Source organism: Glandiceps talaboti, chromosome 4, assembly GCF_964340395.1.
Source record: "Glandiceps talaboti chromosome 4, keGlaTala1.1, whole genome shotgun sequence".
Taxonomy (NCBI): Eukaryota; Metazoa; Hemichordata; class Enteropneusta; family Spengelidae; genus Glandiceps; species Glandiceps talaboti.
The window spans coordinates 19,270,170-19,295,194 of NC_135552.1; the positions used below are offsets into that span (position 1 = coordinate 19,270,170).

General features: G+C 36.0%; 3 protein-coding genes across 3 annotated transcripts; 1 reads left to right on the forward strand and 2 right to left on the reverse strand.

Moving 5' to 3' along the window:
- Window positions 1-1,153: 1,153 nt before the first annotated feature.
- LOC144433837 (cytochrome c) lies at window positions 1,154-4,358 on the reverse strand. The gene is made up of 3 exons (XM_078122214.1): window positions 4,267-4,358; window positions 2,277-2,476; window positions 1,154-1,892 (listed from the first exon to the last, which is right to left on the reverse strand). The coding sequence occupies exons 2-3, from the start codon at window positions 2,458-2,460 to the stop codon at window positions 1,744-1,746; spliced, it is 333 nt and encodes a 110-aa protein (XP_077978340.1). The 5' UTR covers window positions 2,461-2,476; window positions 4,267-4,358; the 3' UTR covers window positions 1,154-1,743.
- Window positions 4,359-6,664: 2,306 nt separating this feature from the next.
- Window positions 6,665-19,292, forward strand: LOC144433923 (methylmalonyl-CoA mutase, mitochondrial-like). Its single transcript, XM_078122329.1, has 19 exons — window positions 6,665-6,763; window positions 7,893-8,024; window positions 8,228-8,359; window positions 8,760-8,866; window positions 9,419-9,497; window positions 9,911-10,015; window positions 10,533-10,667; window positions 11,229-11,346; window positions 12,451-12,662; window positions 13,282-13,458; window positions 13,795-13,878; window positions 14,661-14,766; window positions 15,189-15,325; window positions 15,706-15,780; window positions 16,171-16,323; window positions 17,006-17,146; window positions 17,744-17,871; window positions 18,206-18,294; window positions 18,721-19,292. The coding sequence occupies exons 1-19, from the start codon at window positions 6,710-6,712 to the stop codon at window positions 18,798-18,800; spliced, it is 2,244 nt and encodes a 747-aa protein (XP_077978455.1). The 5' UTR covers window positions 6,665-6,709; the 3' UTR covers window positions 18,801-19,292.
- Window positions 19,293-21,254: 1,962 nt separating this feature from the next.
- LOC144434618 (mitochondrial ribosome and complex I assembly factor AltMIEF1-like) lies at window positions 21,255-24,847 on the reverse strand. The gene is made up of 4 exons (XM_078123102.1): window positions 24,732-24,847; window positions 23,398-23,586; window positions 22,519-22,602; window positions 21,255-21,887 (listed from the first exon to the last, which is right to left on the reverse strand). The coding sequence occupies exons 2-3, from the start codon at window positions 23,572-23,574 to the stop codon at window positions 22,558-22,560; spliced, it is 222 nt and encodes a 73-aa protein (XP_077979228.1). The 5' UTR covers window positions 23,575-23,586; window positions 24,732-24,847; the 3' UTR covers window positions 21,255-21,887; window positions 22,519-22,557.
- Window positions 24,848-25,025: the final 178 nt, after the last annotated feature.

The window sequence follows — 25,025 nt, forward strand, 5'->3', positions numbered from 1 at the left end:
ACTACACACTTAAGTTAATTGTTGCTGTTTGACTGTTCAAGGTTTTAACTATCTATATGTGAAAAATAATACTTTGATAAAAATAGTGTCATTTAGTAAGGTTTCAACATTGTATTGTTTCACAGTTGACAACCTAGCTAAGTGTCCTTCAACTACATAGTTCGGGTGAAGTAAAGTATCAGTTGACAATAGCTATAATGTTACATTGTATGTGAATGTTACCTTGTATCCAACTGCAGAAATCAACCTCTGTTGACGCCAATGATTCAATAAGTCATTAATTTATAGCTCAATTGTTTATTTCATGGAGAAAACATCTCACTGAGAGCAGTTGAACAATGGCCATGACTTTCATCCCCCATACCAATACTACAGTGACAATTTGAATGATCCTTGCTTGCAACACTGTTACATATCAAACTATTGATGCTGTCAACCAATCAACCATCCAACAAATGGTTGATGGTGTAAGATGGTAAGCGGTCGAAAGATGTGGGTGGAGCAGAGCCAAACTTATCCACTGGGCATGAAGATCTCTTGACCTCTAACATACACGTTGAGACAGGTCAAAGGTCAATATTGAAATGGCAGCCGGTTACCAGACACTGGGCAGGTCAAAGGTCACACCTCTGTAATTGTTGGTCCAAAGGGTAACCCTACCAGTTCATGCCATTGATAGTCTTAGTGTTATCTGCAAGAGGTTATCAGTGCTAAGTGTTAACAAATCCATTCTCTTGCTTGGTTGTTCGAATGGGATGGGAAACCATTAGGACAAGTGTCACACAATATAATATTTATCTGCATGTTTAAAGGTGGTCTTGGCACGTCCAATGGCTTGACATTTAAGGACCACCTATTTTCTGCACCAACTGGTCATCAAAACCACTAAAATTGAAAAGAACCCAGAAGAACATCATGTTCAGTGCACACCAGTACTAACACAGTATAGGTGTATGTAGTGATAATTTACAAAAAGTATAAATTAATGTTCAGAAGTCACTCAATCAGGACAACCAGATCCGACTGTAGGACCACTGGATATTTTTAAATCGCTGGTCTGGGTACGTACACCCTAATCTAACTTCAACAGCGACTCTCTCTTTTGACAACATCCAGTAAAAGTACATATACCACACTTGAAATTGTTATTGTCAGATTTATTTATTGAATCCAAATGTACATTAATTATGTGTGTATCCTGAGAACATTGCTAAACAGCACCAGTAAAAATATGACGAAATGGGACCATGTATGGATGCCATACACAGGATCAGTACCTAGGTTGATGATAGATAGATGATTAGTTGGCTCAAATTAACTAACAATGTTCACTTTAAATTGCTTTTTTGCCCTTTCTGAATTTGGCTTTTTTGATAAAAATAAATAACAAACAGGACACACAATTCAATTTCTATGTTAAAACTCAATTTCACATCAAATCATGTGAAATTGTATGGTATAATATCAACAAATTAACACTTGGATATTAAATAGACTCAAACTGGTGCATTATTAACCTTGGAGATTTATATCACAAATATGTAAAAATAAGTCAGTCAGTCCAGTCACAGTATCACAGGTTTTCTAATAAGCGTCCGAAGAAACAGTCAATTTTGGAATGGGTAAATAACTAATTTATTTGTGATCTGAATATTTTAAACAGCTGCAGCACACAAACACAGGTTTTAGTATAAACCACCAAGGTTACATCTTTTCCCTCCGCCAAACATCACTGCAGCACTTCTACTTTGATGTTGATTCCTTGAGGTATGCAATAAGGTCTGCTCTCTCTTTCTTCTTCTTGAGCCCTGCAAAAACCATCTTGGTTCCTGGGATGTACTTCTTGGGATTCTCCAGATAAACCCATAAGGTGTCTTCACCCCAAGTAATGCCTAGAAATGAAAGATGAAAGGTAGGTCATTTTGTGTCATAACATCTGCCAGAGTTACTAGTGTAGTTGACGATGTGAACAAAAGTTCAAATATAACATGGTGACTAAATTTGACATTGGTATAAATATACGTATTAATATCAGCCAAGTGAATTCACCGTTTCATAACATATTACTATGTGGATAATGCCACTTCAATACCTGCAGAAAATTGTACCAAAGTAATTCTGTAGTAGGTTTGTAAGTTCTTGACAGTCAAGCCATGCTTCATTCATTCAACCCCTCAGGTATGATTGGGGTTTGCAAAGACAGTCATGACATGACATGTCAGAGCTAATCACAGCAACTTGCAGTGTTATCAATTACATTGTGAAATACAACATACCTTTGTTCTGATTGGCTGCAGTGTAGGAGAAACCAGGTGCTTGTCCAGTTTTACGACCAAACAAACCATGAAGATTTGGACCAGTTTTATGTTTGCCACCTTTGTTCACAGTGTGACACTGATCACATCTCTGCACAAATAATTTCTTGCCCTTCACAGCATCTCCTTGTGGAATATCACCCATGATAATGATAAATTAACTATAAGAGAGAATAAGAGGATGGAATATGAGGTCGGCTTACAAAACACAGTGGTCACAAAAGTACAAGATATGAAAAGTTGCACATATATGTGCCTATGAAAAATCAACTCTGACATTGTTGCACTATAAAGAGAATGTCACTCCAGGAAATACAGGTATTGGGATGACTGTGGGATCTGGAGAGTCATTTCATGATTTTCCCCCATCATATAATTTTCATTTGATTGTCAAGAAAACACCAAATTGAAACACTTTTCACCTCTATAGTATTCTTTCAGTGGAACATCACTGCCTGATGGGTCTTAGAAAATATGATAATTAGATGCACACTGAATGTTCATTAGATGCACACTGAATGTTCATGACTACCTGAAGCTTACGAGTCATGAATATTTAGGCTATGTTGTATCTCTGTAGGAACAGACGTGAAAAAGAGTTTCAATTTGGTATTTTTTGGCAACCAAGCAAAAGTTATGTGATGAGAAATTGAGAAATGACTTTCCAGAAACCAAAAATACTGGAGTATTTCCTGGAGTGTCGTTCCCCTCTAGGCACATCACAAACAGTGGATTGTGTATTGGCCTGTGAAGACGTAAATTTAATTTGGAGCTTTTTCTTCGAATTTGCATCAGTTTGACAATGTCATATCTATGACCTTTAGTACAGTATTCAGTATTCATGTCAAAATTTTGGTACCAACATGCATTGGTTTGTACACCCACAGCAACCTTTGGCAAAATAGGTCATGTTCTCTTGACCCCATGTCACTTGTCATGGATCCAATGGTACTCGTATTGGGGACAAAGAAAATACTGCTTTTATAATCTAAATACATTCAGCTTATTTGTACTCGTGCATGAACAACATCGTTCACTGAAGGCCTACTGTCCGTTGATTTCTAAGTACGTAAGTGTAACTATTAACAATATGATTCATATTCATAAGTCTCGTCACGTAACTTGCAAATTGTGTAGTTACGAAACCCTGTGTTACGTATTATTACATGACGTAACACGTCCTTGAACAATCGATATCATCGTCAAGTCTACATATTTACCAGGTTTCGCAATATTCTAGTAAATTGCACCAAGAAATCTACAAAAGTATTAGGGCTAGTAGTAGTACAACTGTTGTATCAGCGACTGCGATGTACGTGACCAGTACCGACGCCGGCCGTGATCAGGTCAAAGTGAACGACCGTCAATGACTTGTGTGACGTCACAACCTTTTGTGACGTACGGGCGTCCTTTCGGAATCGAATACCGGTGCAGTCAGTGTAGTCGATCCATGACCTATGTTTTACAATAGCAACTACATGTACAATCTTACGTCAGAATATGGTAAAGTTTCTTAGTAGAAATCATGTACAGAAGAATATAAAATCTATAGAATGTTGGTGGCGTTTGACTGCAAAACGAGAACGACGGCGTACACGAACGAGCGCCTTCATTCACCGGCACAATTTCAACACATACTGTCTGTCAAATCACCATCTCGTGCACTGTCAAATAGTACATGTTTAAAATCGTCGGTTTCGTATAGAACTTGTCACATATTCGGCACAGGATGTCGTTCTGGACCCTGACCTACATAGCTTGATAGTAGCGCACGTATTTCATGGCTTTCGGGTGCGCATGCGGTGATGAAATAACTGGCCACGCGACATGATTCCAACCGGCAACTATTTTACATGGTACGGCTTGAAAAAGAGCAATATGTGCGACAAAAATCAACATCCTAGTTTCATGTATCGTGAACTGTCAAATCCAAAAGGAAAATTGACATTACCTTGCAAAACGACGGATAAAACTTGCCGTAAATGTCACCGCTGTGGTGTGTAGAGCGCGTAACCACTGAACTCGACGAATAATCACTCTATTGCGCATGCGGAAAGCCTTTTAAGGACAATCAGACGCCAAAAATGGAAAACGCCGGCAATACTCAATTTTGATTGGTTGATCATTTGCCGATGCTGATCTATCGTGATTCATTACCTGATTACTGAGAAATACATGTAGTATTGAATACAGACTAACCTTGACAGTAGTGCCACCTACAAACGCATGACTTAATCATATAGTATCATGAAAATGCTACAAAACATTTCGATATTTCCCTTGTTGTATTTTCAAATCGTTTACTGAACATTTCAGAGATTTTCAGGTGACTATCTGTCTGGTTCATGCTACAGGTTGAATGGTATAGACTACGGTATCCACATTTACAAATCAGTCACTGTTACGCCCACTACATACCTTTGTTATACAATCTCACGAAGCTGGCTACGATGAGCTTTGGACCTTTACGTTTCTATCAATTTTCTTTGTTCAGCCTTTTTGAGTTTACAAAAATGTAGACTTTCCAAAAGTATCGAAAATGCTGAACTGATGGTGAGGTGGTCGACCAGAGCGTAAATATTAAAAAGACCACGAATGGTACTTGAATCCACAGACATTATCATTTTAAATTAATACTAGAATAGTTTAGTTTAAAAATATTATTATAGAAGTATTTTCACCTGAGTAAAAAGTTAAATTTATATCTTACTCGGATTGTACTCATTCAAAGCAAATTTAAGAACAATTGAGTCTCAATAAAATAGAAACTACAAACTTTTCCATGATTTTACTCTTTGAATCTTTATATACCCTGCTACCAAAATAACACAAGAATAATGACAGAAACAAAACATTCCATTTACTGATTAAACCCTTCATCTCTTGTGAAACAGTCTGTCAGATGGTCAAACTTACAAATTTTGAATGTAAATGACGCTGCTTTGGCATGGTCTCCAACTAACATCGATTTTACAAATAATTTGAGAGTATAATATCATATTTATAAAGAATGCATACTGCCATGACGTAAATTACATTACACCACGTGATATTTGTTAAACTCAAATTACTACTAGAATTACCAACAGTGCAAACGTTATTTGAAAAAAAAGACATGAAACTGTTAACCAAAAAATGAGAGAAACTGTTTAAACACGTTCTCACCGAACTTTTACCGAAAATGAGACAAGATATACCTATAGCTCAAAAACACACATGTACACGCGCACGCACGCACGCACGCACGCATGCACGCACACACATGCAGACAAATATATAAACGGGGGGGGGGGGGTTCACAAGCGTAGTTTGTTGTGTGAAATACGGCCCTCCCGATCCCATTTCTATCTCAATTTCATTTGTCTTGAGTCTTGACCCTCCCACATCAAATGTTTCAACTTGGAAGACATGAGTTCAAATGTTATCACTTAGTCAAAATCTCAATGACAAGCATTTTATCCCACCGCTGCCACCACATCAATAATTGATGCAATCATCGCACAAATCATTTTCATCGTGATGGTAGTAGTGGGAAACAACCTAATTTTAATGACATTATGGATGTTTGGGAGATTGGGATTCGTGATAACCCATGATGATACAAGAAATATGTTAGATGAAGAAATGTCGCATCTAAGAGCTATAGTCATACAGTTTATTCTACACGTATGGCCTAATCTTTACGGTCCGTGGTTGCTTTTTTTTGTAAAAAAAATATTATAGAATGTATTAGTGAAACTAATACATTTATGGCATCTTGGGCGTCAGAGCACAAATTGCTCTATAGCTTGGGACACAATTCACTAGTGTTGGCCGCACCTGTATTTATAGCATTAAAGGGCTTTCAGTTTGACACTAGAGCTTTGACCTTCACCTTCATCTTCAATGTCAAATATTTTTTTTTCTTCGTCAGCTTTCTATTCAGACATTAGAGTTTGACCTTGACCTCCATCTTCAATGTCAAATGTAAATTTACACAATAGCTTTACCATACTGAACAAAATAGTTGGAATATGAGTATGTGTTGTATGAAGGGAGTATGAACTTGGCTTGTTTTTTTATAAACATATAAGGGTAACATTTAAAATATTTTTTGTCATTTTTACTGTATATAAATTCTTATTTATACTTATTTATATACAGTACAAACGTTCATTCATAGGGGACATCTAATATTGTGTAATATAGGGCATGACCCGAACCTCAGACCACTAACGAAGTGGTCTGAGCCCGAACTCATAATCCAATGAACGCGAACGTCCACGGTCGAAAAGAAATAGCAAGTTGGAGGGCCTAACCTGTGACGTCATATATCCATACCACTTAGCCTGGAAACAGCTCGATCTAGACGTGCAGACAACATCGAAGCTTGGAAGTTGGAGATCGAAGTCACAATGCTGCGAGCAGCCCCAATCGTTAGGAAAGAAATACTGCATCAGTTGAACAAGGTAAGATGTCAGAAACTTTAGAATGCATAGTAAAGAATGTGTTTCAGTGCGTATCACCGTACGTCAGCCAGCTGGGCCAAGTGTCTGGCAGTTGCGCAGTACATGCAGTACAGGAAGTCATTCCTGATCCTGTGCGTGCGCGTGTATGTATATCATAATATACATGATATAACTTGCCGTGTACATATTACTTTCTCATCACATCATATAACTTTACCGTAAAACAACAGATGTGACGTATAAGATGGCGGTACGACTTCCTGTAGGCCCCCACCTAAAATTAACCAGTTCTGACTCCAAAAATATGTCTTTCCAAGATGGAAACACCTTGGAGGAATTATACTGTCAGTATAATTCCTCCAAGGAAACACCAACAACGTAATTGCCACCTACCTGTACATCTCTCTAGTTCGACCACAACACTTTTGAGTGAAGGATGGTTATATTTTGTTTCTTGACCTATATATGGACATACAGAACACTATGCAGACTAGTTGGCTTTCTAAATAGGTTTGTGGGTTATTAGGTTAATGTTTGTTTACATCAATTTTGTTTACGACAGTATGTAAATTTATGGTAGTCACACAACTCATGTCTTCTTGTCAAACCTTCTGAATATATGTAAGTTAATTTATTATTCATGTGGCTATATTTGTCTCCACTCTGGAGTAGGCGTCATTTGCTGATACTTGTCTTGAGGATGCAAATCTTCGAATCCATGGCCCTTCCCCTTAAAACATGAATTTGGAAGGACCCACATTTATGGATGATTGAATGACAGGACCAAGCAAACAATGGGATCATTAAGGATTGCAGTGTATTCCAATGAGTTAGTCCCAGGTTCTTGCATTAATGTTATCATATCAGTGGAGGTATAAGCTAGGATAGGATCATTCTCTGTTGAGGACAAACTTTTTCTACAACTCAGTTTCCAAATTTTAAGATAGGGATAATTGAAATCTCAACATTTGAGGTGTGTGCTTGGCAGAAAGTTTTCACCAGCATACTCCTATTACCAGTATTTCAAAATATATGTAATGTTCACACTAAAGCAAAATTTAAGAGATATTTTGTAGCTTACTTCTTACCCATTGATTCACCACAGAATGTATTTTGTTTTGTTTTGTAGACTGTGTTGCCAGCTGTGTCATGTAGACGATATATTCACAGAGAACCATTACAGCCGGAATGGAGAGAATTAGCCAAGAAACAATTGAAAGGAGCTGATCCAGTAGAAAAATTGACATGGCATACACCAGAGGTAGGTTTTTCATTTGACCATGAAATATTTATTAGTGTTATTGTTATTGTGATAACTAATGTACAATGGTACGTAAGTTACAAATTCTGGTATGATATATTTCTGTTCAGTAAGTCATTTAATTTGTCATCAGATTTCACCATGGTCAGTCATTGTTACTATTTTGAAGAAGTTGTGTAACTCAATTCATTTTGTAATGGTAGGGGATCGATGTGAAGCCATTATACACCAGACAAGATACAGTCAGTCACCCAGAAGAAATACCAGGCAAATATCCCTATACTAGAGGGCCGTATGCTACCATGTACACACACAGGCCATGGACTATCAGACAGGTAGGCTGGTGTGGACTCATAATAGTTATATGTGAAGAGTCTGCATAAATAGAATTTATTCCACATCTATAGGTGGTCAAGAAAATGTCTCTGCCATGTATTAGCACAGTATGACCAAATAGAGAGTGTGAAGTGTGCCAAAAGATCAGCCTACTTTGTGATGTGGCAGCTCAGAGGTAAAGTTAGCTTACCTGGTATATTATACAAGCTGATCTCAAAGAAAGATATCATCTTCATTGTCTAATGTATCCTATAGGGTATTACCTGTCTAAAGGCTCACAGAGTACTTAGTAAATGTTGTTATTGTTTTCACCAGTATGCTGGCTCACATAGTAAATGTTGTTATTGTTTTCACCAGTATGCTGGCTCACAAAGTAAATGTTGTTATTGTTTTCACCAGTATGCTGGGTTCAGTACGGTAGAAGAAAGTAACAAGTTTTATAGAGACAACATCAAAGCTGGACAGCAAGGACTAAGTGTTGCATTTGACTTAGCTACACATCGAGGGTAAGTCATTTGACTTGGTTACACATCAAGGGTACGTTATTTGACTTAGCCACACATCAAGGGTATGTTATTTGACTTAGCCACACATCAAGGGTAAGTCATTTGACTTAGATACACATCAAGGGTAGGTTATTTGACTTAGCTACACATCAAGGGTACGTTATTTTACTTAGCTACACATCAAGGGTAAGTCATTTGACTTAGCTACACATCAAGGGTATGTTATTTGACTTAGCCACACATCAAGGGTAAGTCATTTGACTTAGATACACATCAAGGGTAAGTCATTTCTTGTTGGTATTCTCAGAGTTATTCAAAAATTTACAACAATCTGAGTGATAGACATTGTATATAATTGAATAGATGTGAGAAGTAAACAGTATTCCAATATGTCATTTTCACATTGGCATCCTTCAACTTTGTGATTACCACTTCCTGGTTAGCTTCATAAATCAACTTATTATTTTGTCGCTATCTATAATGCTAATAGTGATAGCAAGTATTGTCTTGCCAGAATCATTTATTAGTATTTCGATGTATCTTCTTTACCAGATATGATTCTGATAACCCTCGTGTCTATGGTGATGTAGGAATGGCTGGGGTTGCCATAGATACTGTGGAGGACATGAAAGTAAGAGTTTTTATTGCAATTCATGCTTGTAACTATGAAGTTGAAAATCATGCCAAGAATTGATGCAAGGAAGTGACTGTTATGTTTCTCCTTGCCAGCATGTGTTGAACCCATCAGTATATTGCTGTCTGTATTAACATGAAAGATTTTTACTTGACAGTCTCATGGTTATTGGCTAGACAATTAAACAATATAATTACGACTAACAGATTGATTGGCTTCTTAAACATTGGTAATATTATATAGGCATGCTCTCTTTTGTTGAGTGTGATTATTACTCTGCAATTGCAGTGAATCATTCTTCGTCATAATGAATCTATGCCAATGACAGAAACAACAATTTGACATTTTCATGTTTTCTTTGATGAACTGTAACTGACCAGGTCTAGTCTGTGTGTTTCTTCAATCTATAGTTGTTGTTTGATCGTATACCATTGGACAAGATGTCTGTGTCAATGACAATGAATGGTGCTGTGTTACCAGTGTTGGCTATGTTTGTGGTTGCTGGAGAGGAACAGGTAGGTACAATGAATAGTCCTCTGCTACCAGTAATGGTTATGTATATGTATGTGGTTGCTGTAGTGCTGTGCTACCAGCGTTGGCTATGTTTGTAGTTGCTGGAGAGGAACAGGTAGGACCAAACTCCATTGTCAATACTGTTACAGAATGTCTAGTCTAATCTTCATTCTTAGTTCTGACCACAATGGTATTCATGTAACATTGTAGTGGTATTATAGCGGTATACAAAATTATTTTATGTCAAATTATTACAAGTTTTATGTAAAGAGATTCAGAAACTTACCAAAAAAACTGTCTGAGTCTTTGGTGTCTTGTATAGGTAGAAATGATATCAAGACAAGGTGCTAGTAAATTACTCCACAAGAATATCATATAAATTAATGCAAAGTACATTTAGCTACTGTGTTATTTTACCTAATATTTCTGTTTTCATGACAGTGTATGCTTTTGAAGTTATTCCATAAAAATAAATTTGACAAATTGACAGTATGTGTATATTTTATGTTTAAATTCCAGGGTGCCACACAAGCACAATTGACAGGTACAATACAGAATGATATTTTGAAAGAGTTTATGGTGAGAAACACCTACATCTTTCCTCCAACACCTTCCATGAAAATCATAGCGGATATCTTTGAGTATACTGCTGGGGTAGGTCAAAGTTATGTTTCATGTATAGACTTAGTGCAGTCATTCCAGAAGACAAACTCATAATCTTATCATAAATAAGACAATTTATCTCCAATAGTAGTATTGTCGAGTGTCAAAATTCTTTTATTATAACTGTTTTAACACCATTTATGGTATATTCATAACATATCTTGCTATCATATGTTGTACAACTTTTCAAAGTTTAGAACCAGTAGTATCAGAGAAACAAAAATTGAATTTTAGAAATATGAAGTTGACTTACAAGATTGAGCCCAAACATCTTTTTCAGAGAGAGCAATTGATACTAGAATTCCAAATTGCATAATTTGGAATGTCAGGGGTTCAAATCACAGAACTGTTTACATCAGGAGATAACACATCACCATCCATATCGTAAAACATGCTGATAACTTAGTATTGTCAGTACATCATATTTTGTGTCTTCAACATCAAAGATAACCAAATTAATCCATTGAGTAAAGTGCAGCCAACTGTTTCACGAGACAATATTTTTGTTGAAGTTATCTCAAACTGCCATGTTTTTCTACTTTCTTGACACAGAATATGCCAAAGTTTAACTCTATTTCCATATCTGGGTATCATATGCAAGAAGCAGGAGCTGATGCCGTATTGGAATTAGCATTTACTATAGCTGATGGTATTGAATACTGTAAAACAGGTGAGATACAGTCTCTATACTGTAATTAGCATTCATCATAGTTGTAATTTGAACTGGAAAGGAAATAATTTAAATACCATGCACAACTACTAATATACAGAAAACTAATCTAACAGAGTGACTTAAAAAGTGGGATTAGCCTTAGGCATCCACATGGACCAAGCTGATAACATGGTTGTCCTGATATGTATACGTACAGCTAAAACTATGTAGGCTTGGTGTTTCACTCAAGCAACATGACATTTATTACACACCCTCAGACAACTTCTAATGCAAAAGAAACAATTACATAGGTGCCATGCAGAGTGGGGTTGTAGAAGTTGTCAAGTTTAAATGTTGATTATCAGTTAGAAAATAAACATTTGCAGCCATTAAAATCATCAAGTCCATGTGTAATGTTTTCATTAGAAGCCTGTTTTTACTGCACTGTGAAAGAATAGCAATGCTTATCAGTGTTCAATGTGATTGGGCAAAGGATCCTGCTGTGTTTGTTGTGTCTCTGTTATTGTTAGTCTAGAGTTGAACTGTGTCTAGCTCTGTCAAAAATGTAATGTCCTATGAGTGAAACACCAAGCCTAATGCCCCCATGAGGGAAACACCAAGCCTACATCATTTTAGCTGTAATGTCCCATGAGTGAAACACCAAGCCTGCATCATTTTAGCTGTAATGCCCCATGAGAGAAACACCAAGCCTACATCATTTTGGCTGTAATGTCCCATGAGTGAAACACCAAGCCTATATCATTTTAGCTGTAATGTCCCATGAGTGAAACACCAAGCCTATATCATTTTAGCTGTAATGTCCCATGCATGAAACACCAAGCCTATATCATTTTAGCTGTAATGTCCCATGAGTGAAACACCAAGCCTGTATCATTTTAGCTGTAATGTCCCATGAGTGAAACACCAAGCCTATATCATTTTAGCTGTAATGTCCCATGAATGAAACACCAAGCCTACATAATTTTAGCTGTAATGCCCCATGAGCCTATATCATTTTAACGATATTCCAAACCACATTGATAATTTTACAGTCTGATGATTGCATTGTAGTTTTATAAATACAGTAAGTTGTGTATGTTGTGTATCTTTTACATCATCTAGGTATCAAAGCCGGCATGCACATTGACGAGTTTGCACCACGTTTGTCATTCTTCTGGGGTATTGGTATGAATCTGTATATGGAGATTGCTAAGCTCAGAGCAGCAAGACGTCTATGGGCTCACTATATCAAAGAAAAATTTAACCCTAAAAAAGCCAAGTCAATGCTTCTCAGGTGTCATAGTCAGACCTCAGGATGGTCACTGACAGAACAGGTATGTGAACCTGGGACATAGTCATATACTTGTGGATTCTAGAATTTATGTTGATAGTATTGAATCTTGTATTTTAACTTATACTCAATTTGATGACACCATTGTCAATTGAGCATAAACTATCCAATGCTTTATTCACCAAATTTAAATTTTATTTTATGACATCAAATAAAAGGTAGATGGTGTTGACTTTGTTAAGTAATTAGTCACAAGAAGCTGGAATGCATTACAACTTACCCACATGAAGTTTTTTGTAAAGTTATTTTTATTTGATTCTGAAGTCGAAATTCATGAGTCCATATACAGTCATATTTATTGCTAGTAGAGTGTGAGTTTTTTATTTTGTAGAAATGTCAACCAGAGCTGCCATATGTGAAACTGATGATATGATTCAGTTACTGAGAGTACTAGTTATATTCTTACTACGAATTCAAGTGAAGGCTCAGTTACATGTTAACTATTGTTGTGATCAGTCAATTTATATAATCATGCTATTGTAGTGAGATTTCATACTAGCCATTCTACAATTGTTCATGTCAAAATTCACCTTCTGTTTGATCAGTCAAGATTGAGATGTATATCTTGATGTGCATGTCATCATTTTTGTTAATGTTTGCAGGATCCTTACAACAATGTGATACGTACAACTATTGAAGCTTTAGCTGCTGTATTTGGTGGAACACAGTCTTTACATACCAACTCATTTGATGAAGCATTAGGATTGCCGACTGTGAAAAGTGCCAGAATTGCTAGAAATACACAAATTATTATCCAAGAAGAAAGTGGTATAACTAAGGTAATGTCTGTCTAAACAAATGAAAAAGTTGTTGAACGTAAAGTAAGAAATTTCTCTTGTACATGATAATTACATTTCACATATTTCAGTAGTTATGACAGTAATTATGATAAGAGGTTATCATACCTCCATAGGGAGGTCGATCTGTACATGGAATTTCTTAAAATAGTCAAACTGACTGTATTTATGTAGCTGATCCATGGGAAGGGGGGGGGGTTCTCATATGATGGAATGTCTTAAAACTGTCACTGTTACTGTATTTACAGGTAGCTGATCCATGGGGAGGTTCTTACATGATGGAATGTCTTAAATCTGTCACTGTTACTGTATTTACAGGTAGCTGATCCATGGGGAGGTTCTTACATGATGGAATGTCTTACAGATGAAATATATCATTCAGCAAAAGCAATCATTGACGAGGTATGTATACTAAAAGTGTACACTATTTGGTGTTTTCTAGTCTAGTGGTGATGTCCCTGAGAACTGCAATTCTGTTATCACATCCTATAATATGGTTTGATACATTAAAATCAGAGTACTTTGGGGGGTTAAAAAAATGTTACTTGATATTGCTAACACAATGTGTCAGTAACATAGGCAGTGTAAAGGATGTTGCAGCTCCCACCACACGTACATGCACATACCATATGTGCACACACATACACAAGCAGACACACACATGCAGACACACACATGCAGACACACATACACACACACACATACACACACACACACACACACACACACACACATATGCACATGCTCATACACACATGCACATGCACACGCGCACACACACACACACACACACACACACACACACACACACACACACACACACACATACACATTGTACACATACATAAGTGAAGCTACACTGTTTTAAGTCCAGATTTCAATGATGGAATTCAAACTTATTCCTTTGTCTTTGTAATGCATGCAATGGCCTTCTTTTGATGTGGGTCAAAATGAAAACAATTCAGATTTCTCATGAGTAACCACATAGTAAGGGGTATGAAACACTAAAATATGGTGTGTTACAAGCATTGCTGTGTGCCAGTGGTGAGTCAAATTCACTTCTAAGGAATACTGATGCATGTATGCAATAGTTTGTGTGATTTCTTAGAATATTTATTTTGGTATTGTTCAATGGATTTGATGGACTGATACATTACTGAAAGTCATTTCATATTTTTTCATAGGTAGAGGAGATGGGAGGTATGGCTGAAGCTGTCATCCAAGGAATGCCTAAATTAAAAATTGAAGAATGTGCAGCAAGAAGACAAGCTAGAATTGATTCAAAGCAAGGTACTGTGGTCTTAGATGTAATATTCTTATGCGTTCGCGAACCTTTCTACATCTCTCTTTCTCGTCTTTGTCTGTCTGTCTGTCTGTCTGTCTGTCTGTCTGTCTGTCTGTCTCCTCTTCCCATCTCCCATTCCCGCATCCGCATTCTTGTTCATTCTGTCTTTCCTTCTCTAATTCTTCTTACTCTCTGTGACATTTCTTTTGAAAATGGTCAATCAAATTCATCTGCAACAGTTATTCATCTCAGCATAACTTGTAGTTTCTCACTCTTTCAGATTACGTCACTCACTTGTGAATGCAATATCCATGATGAAGAAAGAAAGTTTTATTTTATAATATTATAAAATGGATAAAAAACAATGAATTCAAACTTGTTGTGGCAATATATACAGCTTGTAACACTATTTGTTTGACCTTTACAGAGGTGATAGTTGGTGTCAACAAATATAAACTAGACAAAGAAGACTCTATAGATGTACTACAAATTGATAACACTAGAGTACGTGAAGAACAGATTGCAAGGTTAAAAGATGTTAAAGCTAAAAGAAATGCCAAGGCAGTGAGTAATCATTTGTAGATTTGATAAATTTGCTAGGATCTTGTGTGTGTGTGTGTGTGTGTGTGTGTGTGTGTGTGTGTGTGTGTGTGTGTGTGTGTGTGTGTGTGTGTGTGTGTGTGTGTGTGTGTGTGTGTGTGTGTGTGTGTGTGTGTGTGTGTGTGTGTGTGTGTGTGTGTGTGTGTGTGTGTTTTGACATATAACTCTACTGCATATTGTTTCTGGTTCGCACAATGTACTTTTATTGCCAACATGAAATTTTTGTAACTTTCATCACAACAATGTAGTTTGAATATGTACAAAGTAAAAAGTTCCATTTTATCTCCAAGTTGTAGAAATTGATGATCTAACTAAACATTTGATATGTTTTATGTTAATGTCAGGCTGAAGACATACTCAATGCCATCACTGAATGTTGTCGTACTGGTGAAGGTAATCTGTTTGATTTGTCTATCCAGGTAACTATATACTGCAGATTGAACACTTATAATCATTACAGACAGATAGACCTTTGTTTTATGACACACTGCTAGACAAAATTCAAATCATATCCACACAGAAATTCCATAATACTCCCCATATAACTTGCCAGTCAACCACTGTAAAATTGATGCATGTCATATTTTTCAGACATAAGTGATTCTTTAGATTTTAGACACAACTAAGTACAATATCAGTAATATTGTCTTGTGTTAAAAGTATGGATGAGTTACTAAAAAAATTTCAACTTTAGTTAGTATTTTTTCACGATAATTTATATTATCTATAAGCCTATAGTCAGGCAATGATACTGTAAGTTTGTGGTTCACAATGAAGACTGTTAAGATGTAGTGAAATTTTATTTTCAGGCATCCAGAGCGAGATGTAGTGTTGGTGAAATCACTGATGCCATGGAGAAAGTGTTTGGAAGACACAGAGCTACAGACAGAGTGGCTAGTGGTGTTTACAAAAGTGAATATGGAGAGACCGATGAAATTATTAGAGTATCACGGAAAGTAGATGTGAGTAATAATTCTGTTTTTTTATGTACGTATGCAAAAATAAACATTTTATGAAACAAGGAGAGTGATGAAAAATGGTACAGGTGATATTTATTTCATGGCCCGTATGTTTATCTGTTTTGCCTTAGGTTAAAAATGTGCCTGTGATCACCAGAATGTTATAACTTTTCTTTGTTTCATAGCAAATATTTATGTAGCACCTATGTATGAGATTGATTGATTATGACACACAAAGTAGGTGAATTGTAAATAGGAAAAAAGTCCAGACTATAATGATCAGTATTGAATTAAAACTTTACAAAAAAGCGTTGGGAAGGCTATTTCATTTATAGTTACAATTTTACAACAGGTACTGAAAACTCTGCACACTTTCAATATTTACTATGTTGACATTGAGGTTGAAAAGACAAACATCAACCAGCTTGATATGACTTGGTTGTAAATAATCCTTTAACTCCCTAACCCCCCCCCCCCCCCCCCCAAGAGATGTAACTTTTCAGTGTTATTATTAGACTGTGAACACAAAGGTTTAGACAAGGATAAGACATATATTTTGATGCGTTGATCTAACCATAAGACTAATCTAACAGAGTAACCACTATGGACGTCATTTGTATCAAATAATACAATCATGTCAAATCAACAATATTTTTACTGAGGTGACATTTTGTTTATACTTCAGGTTTTTGTTGAAAATGAAGGTCGTCGACCTAGGATCTTAGTTGCTAAGATGGGACAAGATGGTCATGACCGTGGAGCCAAGGTTATTGCTACTGGATTTGCTGACATTGGATTTGATGTAGATGTTGGACCTTTATTCCAGGTAAGACAGGACAAAGCAGTACAACTCCAAGTTAGTTTCACTCTAATGTATATTCCAAAGCATTCATCGTATGGTTAAACTAAGGCAGCCAATGCATGTAGAGTCTGGATGCATGTATAGTCTGGATGTATGTATAGTCTGAAAGGGTGATCTGAAAGATTCGATGAAGGCTACCACTAGACTAATGCATGTATAGTAGGGCAAACAAATATACCTCATAGTAAGTTTCACTCTATGTTGTGTTGATATTGTTTGAATTTGAGTAAAAGTTTGAATTTTCATCCAAATTGTTGGCTTTTAAAAAGAACACTCTAAGATACAGGAGTTTCCTTTTTGTAAATACAAAGAGCAATATAGATAAAAAGGCATACCTGATTTGTTAGTAGAAAGATATTGGGAATATCAATATATGAGAAAATAAATCTGTGAAAGTCCAACGCTATATCTTGTTTATGTACCTGTTCTGCAGTGTTGACAATAACTGTTGTCTATAAACGTGTATTTTCAAACTCTAGTTACAGTTTTCAAGGAGAATGTATTTTTTATTACTTGATTCAACCTGTGATGTTATGACATTTTAACTGTACTTTTTTTCAGACTCCAGGAGAAGTTGCCCAGCAGGCTGTAGATGCTGATGTTCATGCTGTTGGTGTCAGTACTCAAGCTGCAGGACATAAGACACTTGTACCTGAACTTGTCAAAGCTTTGAAGGAAATGGGAAGAGAGTAAGTCATTTGATCATTGTTCATTACTAATTCATGTGACTCTTTAGTAACTTATGTGGTCATTCTCATTCTATTTGTATTGTTACATACATTTGTACTATCAATATCCCCTTTCTCTACTCATTCAAACATAAGTACAAGTACAAGCAATAGGGTATCATAGTTAAACATGCAGAAATCATGGAACAAAGCAACCAGTGTAAAACTGACCACTTATGGGATGCAAGATATATACTGGTATCGCCATACTGGTTTGGATAATTCCATCAATCCTCACTCATTCACTCATTGACTTATTGTATTTAATCAGTAACTCTATTTTTTCTCATAACAGAGATATCCTTGTAATATGTGGAGGAGTTATTCCACCCCAAGACTATGAATTCTTGTATGAATCTGGAGTTGCCAGTATTTTTGGACCAGGTAAGTATACTAACTGTTCCAATTCACTCTCTGATTTTGTTCAATGAAAGCAATATATTTAAAGTTCATTAACTGAATCCGTTGTTCTCAGTTTAGTGCTATCTTATCACATTGAGGTATAAAAAGTATATAATCCGTCTTTTCTTCATGTCCAATATTTTCTATAGCTCTGCCAGAAAACTGTGACTCTCTGTAAACAGCACACCTTGTAACAGACAGAGAGCTTGTATTTTGTTTGTTAAATATGATGCCAGTTGTGGCAGAAGTAACAGTTACAGAAATGTCCATGAACTGCTATATGCAGAATGGTGACAGTGATTGCATTAACAACCTCAATGAAATCATGGGGAATAAATATGATAACTCCTGAACAAATAATACTAGCTTAAAAGATTACTTAGACTAACAACTGTTTTACTTGTGCAGGTACTCGTATTCCAGAAGCTGCTTTGAAAGTAGTGGAAGACATTGAAGGCAACATCAACAAGAGAGCATCTTCTGTGTAAACATCAAACTCAGCACTGACACTAGAAATGTATCAACAAACCACAGACTTGGTTGTCTATATATAATGCAACATTCAAATATAAGACTTCAAAGTGAAAGCATTAACCAGGCAACATCTCACTAAGGAGTCATTTTGTGAATTGACAATTTTATGAGACAACCACGTCTTGAATCAACACGTGAGTGAACACTGAAAAAGTGAGAATTCAATACCAAATTTTTATTCCAGAGATGTTGCGAGGGAGAGATTGTACGTAATTACTCGGCAAGTATTGTAACAATTACAAGTTACTTTATCATGACTACCAATAGAGGTAATGACATGAATTAAGACAGATAATTGTGAATTTTACGAAACACAGATATTAAACAATGTACTATATTCAAGCTTTTACTGTATAACCACAGACAAGTAGTATAACTGTGGTATATCTAAGTTGTCCTTATCACCACCACCACCACCACCACCACCACCACCACCACCACCACCATCATCATCATCATCATCATCATCATCATCATGCTGTACAAGACACTGTGATTGTGATACTGTGACAAAATTCCCACCTATTACTGTATACGTATGTACTGCATTATCAGCTGATCAGTTGTGAATGCAAGAAGAGAACATGCATCGGTTGTCAGTTCATTGGATGTAGATGGCAAAAAAAGAATGAAAATGTTGCATAATCTGTACAAAATGCTCAGTGAAGTCCTAGCAGATATTGAACACTGTGTATATATTCCAATAGTCGTTATTCATGTTTGTATTAGATTTGATAAAATCAGGCCTACTTTCTGTTAGTATATATAAATTATAAATTATAATGTAGTATTGCTTAGTGCACTACTAGCCATGACAACAGAAAGTGTTTTTTATATTACTCGCCCAGCCCTACCTACCCTAACCTATAGTTACTCTGATACAGAGTATCTACAGGTTGTCCTACAGCCAAGCTATTGACATATTAAGTGGTCACTATATCAAAATCCCCACATATTTGCTTCGATCAGTTTCTTACAATGTTTGTTTTGGTGTTTCATTTTATTGTGGAGATTAGTGTTTTTATTTGAAGAGAACACTTGTGTGTGCAAAGATTTATATTAGAACACTATCTTGTGTTCTTTGTCTGTTTTGCATTTTGGACGTTGCTACAGAGCTGACAAGTGACAGCTATTTGTTTAATATTACCCTTGATATTTATGGCGTAACAAAATAGTGATATTTTCTTGTTCAAGTGTCCTTGTACAGATTTACAAGACATAACTTGTTACCATGGTTACACTGACTTAATCCTAGTCTAATGTGTAATTATTGAGTGACATCAGATTTGACTTGTATTTGTTATCTATTTTATGAAGTAAAGAAATGGTCATTGGTTCAACAGTTTGCTGTTTGTTCAATAAATTGAAACAGAAGTGTGTTTGATGTACTTCTTATATAGGTACTGGTAGTAGGAATACAATGCTACTACTAAGTATTCAAATTGATCATAAATCATTGTAAAATACTGTGATTTTATTAAAGGCATTATACCAAGGATGTATTGAATGTATACTCAATAAAGTGATTATAAAGAAAATATATTTTTTCTTGTTTTTTCTGTGACTGGTTGTATTATATCACATCATTGTATACCACAGCCTCATTTTACGGCATCGTCTAAGATGTACCGCTCAGCGGTATTCGCAGTGTCGTGGAAGAAATAACAGCTCTGGTTTGCGAGAACGTTTTATCATTACCTGTTGTTCTGTGAAGAGGTGTATTTGCAGAGAACAGGCATGTGCACATACCAATTTTTTCGTCATCACTAACACTTTTAACGGCTGATACCCTATAGTTATGGTATAATTATATAACCTTTCTAGAAACCAAGTATGTGTCCTTACTCATCCTCACACACACACACACACACACAGTTTAAATGTACGTATTGTCTTATTTATGTCTCTAGTCATTCTTGCCTCCAGTGTACATGCAGCTAATAATGTGTCTATCAGTGCATCTCTGACCCCATTCAGTATGAATGCAAACACTGTGGGACCTCTACTTGAAATACACACTTGTATGTGTATACTTCAAAATGTTATACTGTAATAAACTTGCAGAAATCAATCATGGAGCTGTGTATTTCCCTTAGTATCTTGTATTATGTACATTGTAACCTTTGACATAGCCAGTTGATACCTTTAGCATGTGATTGGATAGGACAATATACATATAGTTCAGGCTTGCATTTGATTGGTTAGGACAATATGCATATAGTTCAAGCTTACATGTTATTGGCCAGGGTAATACAGATTAAGTTTAAGCCTGCTAACTTCACAGGCTATGTGTCATGAAGTTGAGTGTCATTAGTGGTCCAAATTGATGTGAAATGGGCAAAATTGCAATGAGAAACACGAAAAACACAAGGAAATTAAGTTTGTCCCAATTTATTTTTTCTCGGTTATGCAACAGTATAAAATACAAAAACCTGTAACACATATCATCCAGTAACAAAACACTAAATTTACATATCTTTGTGACTAGAAAATTTTGTCATCCTACCTATCTGACTACCTACCTATCTGACTAATGAATTGTAAATTTTGTACATAGCCTGGTGCATTGTGTTTACATGTGTAAGAAGACACTTTAGTCACTATTTTTTTTTGTTCTTTTGTTTTTTGACAAAATCAATCTTTGATGAAAATGTCAAGGTGTACAGTAATCGTAGCCAGCACACTACACTCGGGTCAAAATATCATGTGTTGATTCATTATCAGCCTGCCAAATCAGGGAAAATGGAGTAATCTGTCATGAAATATACTTTCTGTTCAAGCACCAACAAAATGATTTTAGTTCCGAGACTAGCCAACATGAAAGTGAGGTGGACTAGTGTTGATCTTGGCACTTTGCCAACATCAATGCTGTGATGTCATGGTAACCATGATACTGTCAAACTGCGTAATCCATGTAACTGTTGTGTTGATAGCTGTATAATTTATAAGATACAGATAACATGATTCTTCCACAACTGTCTCCGAGGGGAACTGCCTTCATGTTCCTCCATGATTCTGAGTTCACCACAGTGTACATCTACCTGTGTAAGGAACAAAAATGATGGACTTGATTACTATGACAATGCGACCAAACAATGGTTACAACTCTATCCTTTCACCAAGTTCAATATGTATGCCATTCATACTGATTCAAACCATGTTTCTCGATCCTCACAATAATGTGAAACCATGTAACTGAGTTTTGTGTACATATGTTCACATAACTTTTGGTAATGTTGTGATTGAAATACCAGGGAGTATTTGTAAATGTTGTGGAGATTGGTAATTTGCACAGTATTGGACAAATCTAACAAGTACTTGAAAGAAGGACTGGCCATAGATTTGTACTTTTATTGAGTAGAAGTGGTACAATTATGATGGTTACCTTCATTTATCACATTAACATATCAGATATCAAAAAAATATTCTAATTAGTATGCAGTAACAGTTAGTTTTCAAACTGAGAATGTGATTACCAATCTGCACACAAAACATCACAAGATGTAGATTTATACACCGGTAATTAAAATATCTTAGGTGATGAAATATTCTGAATCTTTGTCTGTTAAACTATTAATACATAAAGGAACATTATAAATTCTTATGACTATTTGCTATGACTCTAAGTGATGTGAAACACTAGCTATAGTAATTTTAATAAATCCCACTTACCATTCAAACCAAACTTGACAAAACTATTGGTTGGTTGTATCAAAGAAGTCCACCTAGTTTAGATTTCAAGAAATAATACCCTTTCTGTAAAAGAGACCAAAGATGTCATGGTTAGTGGAATTTATTTGTCAACCAGTTCCAGTGAAATCAGTGTGTGAGATCCATATCCAGTGAAATCAGTGTGTGAGATCCATATCCAGTGAAATCAGTGTGTGAGATCCATATCCAATGGAAATGCCACTCTGGAAAATTAAGGTATTTTCATAAATTTTGGGTTCTGGAGAACGATTTCATAATTTCACATCACATAAATTTCATGTGATAATAATAATAATAATGTTGGTTTTTATATAGCGCTTTCCCACTTTGTACTCAAAGTGCTTTACAATTATTACCCCTGGCACGGATCTATAGTGGCACAAATACCCTTTACTTCCTCAACTCCCTAGGGGGCATACAATCCATTGAAGCCGCTATAAGCGCATAGGATTAAAGCATTCATATTGCAAACTCTATCCTACCAGGTCCCTAATTATACAACTGGGTTGACTGAGGTACAAACGTTGTTCAAATCTTGCCCAAGGACCTTAGCCATTCAGAAACAAATGGCATTGACGGGACTTGAACCTGCAACCTGCAAATTCCTATCCGGCCACTCTAACCATTTGCCTAAGACTCCACGAAACACCAAACTGAAGGTCAATTTCATCTTCATTGTATAGTGGTGCACTGTTGCTACATTTGACTTTACATATACATTAGATGAACAATGACTCCTAAGTGCTTATTACTTTTAGAAAAAGTCATGAATAGTCAGTGTTCATTTCATTCATTTATTCATGAAGTAAATTACGTTGATTTTTTAAAATAATCACTTACTTCGACTTGTTTTTGCTTCTCACTGTTCTCAGTTAGCTGCATATTACTTTTAAATTCATTTCTGATATAGTTCTTGTAGTAGGTGACATCGGTAAATTTAAGTCGTTCTCCTTCACGTAGTAACCTCTTATACAGACTGAGTACAGCTGGTCTTGACCACAGTGTGTTGACAGACATCGCTGATTAAAACTAAAATCACAAAGTATGAAAATTCAAAAATGAAAGAAGTACACAAACATACACAATGTCCATAGTGCTACAGATATGTTACATAAACAGAATACAGAATACACACTTGTTATGCATCACCCAACAAAGTCCCTTTTATTTTTATTGCAATGTTTATTGCTACCATACTAATATAAAGGTACCGGACTCTTCACAGACGCAATAAATTTCTTATTATAATATCTTTACAAAAAATTATACACAAACCAATGTTAAGGAGTAGGCACATAAGGAGCAAATTTATAAACTCTCTTGTATATTTTCTCCTAAAAGTTAAAAACCAGTGAAATTGTCTGGATGCCAACTGTGGTTTCTTAGACAGTCTGGTCAAAGTCCCTCAATCAGCACAGAAAGTTGTTCATCCAATCAGTGACCCCTAGCTGCTATAGTGACGTCAACAGTGTATAAGTAGCATCTTGATGTACCATATTTGGACATTACATAATTGCCCCAGTAAACACCTACTTTATGGGGGACTGTGTTATTGGTTAGACTTGTGTGACTGATTAACAAAGACATGATGTTAATGACAGTGTGGGTGGCTGTGGATGATTTTTAAATTACATCTCATGCATCTCAGGACTTTTTGAGTAACGACTTTGACTAGACTGTGAGTGAAGGTATAAATTGTAACGATACTGTATAGGAACTAGACTACTAATGAAAATGTTCATAAATAAATCTGCCAACTATGGGATACACATTGATCTGCCAATGGGGATATCAATGTTCTTCTGTGTAAAGTGTGAAATATTGTGTCGTAGACATACATCATGGGCATTGGGCATGCATTTTTTATTATCAATAAAGAATACATAATTTTTGGCCTCAAATCATTTGCAACTATTATTATTTTACATTTGAGATCGTACATTTCATTAGTTTTGTAAATGATCATTGCCACAGGCACTTGAAGCAATTTGTACGATTTTTTTTTTTAAAGGGGTAGTACTACCATCTATACACATTTTTACAGATTGATTCAAGTGCCTGTGATCATTGGCTCAGGGGAAATTGTATTCCGTCATCTGTATATTACAACTGTATTGAAAACCATGAATGTGTTGCTGTGAAGTCGACAACACGATAGACAACTCTGTACTTACTTGCTTTGCCCAAAATATTTTCACACAGCTCGTTTTTCCTTCCTACTACATGTACTAAGTAATAGTTCATACACAGCCAGCATCCCACAGCAGCATGTTCATGCAGTGTTCATGAGTACTTCCGTACTTATAGCGCCACCAAGCGGCGGTAACCCGATAATTCAAATTGAGGTCGCGACATATTTTTGCAACCAATCTCAGCGCACGAGTGTGAAGCCACCATCATATTCATATTCATATTCAGTTTCAAAAGTTCACCTCTAGGCTCAATCTGAATATGATGATGGCTTCACA

What these genes read in the sequence shown, in the direction of transcription:
- LOC144434618 (XM_078123102.1), bottom strand. Translation starts at nt 23,574, where the DNA reads ATGTCTGTCAACACACTGTGGTCAAGACCAGCTGTACTCAGTCTGTAT. An exon ending in AGAAGCAAAAACAAGTCGAA is followed by an intron (nt 22,603 to 23,397) that starts GTAAGTGATTAT and finishes TCTCTTTTACAG; the next exon opens with AAAGGGTATTATTTCTTGAA.
- LOC144433923 (XM_078122329.1), top strand. Translation starts at nt 6,710, where the DNA reads ATGCTGCGAGCAGCCCCAATCGTTAGGAAAGAAATACTGCATCAGTTG. An exon ending in GGCCATGGACTATCAGACAG is followed by an intron (nt 8,360 to 8,759) that starts GTAGGCTGGTGT and finishes TGTTTTCACCAG; the next exon opens with TATGCTGGGTTCAGTACGGT. An exon ending in ATACTGTGGAGGACATGAAA is followed by an intron (nt 9,498 to 9,910) that starts GTAAGAGTTTTT and finishes TTCAATCTATAG; the next exon opens with TTGTTGTTTGATCGTATACC.
- LOC144433837 (XM_078122214.1), bottom strand. Translation starts at nt 2,460, where the DNA reads ATGGGTGATATTCCACAAGGAGATGCTGTGAAGGGCAAGAAATTATTT. An exon ending in TGCAGCCAATCAGAACAAAG is followed by an intron (nt 1,893 to 2,276) that starts GTATGTTGTATT and finishes TTTCATTTCTAG; the next exon opens with GCATTACTTGGGGTGAAGAC.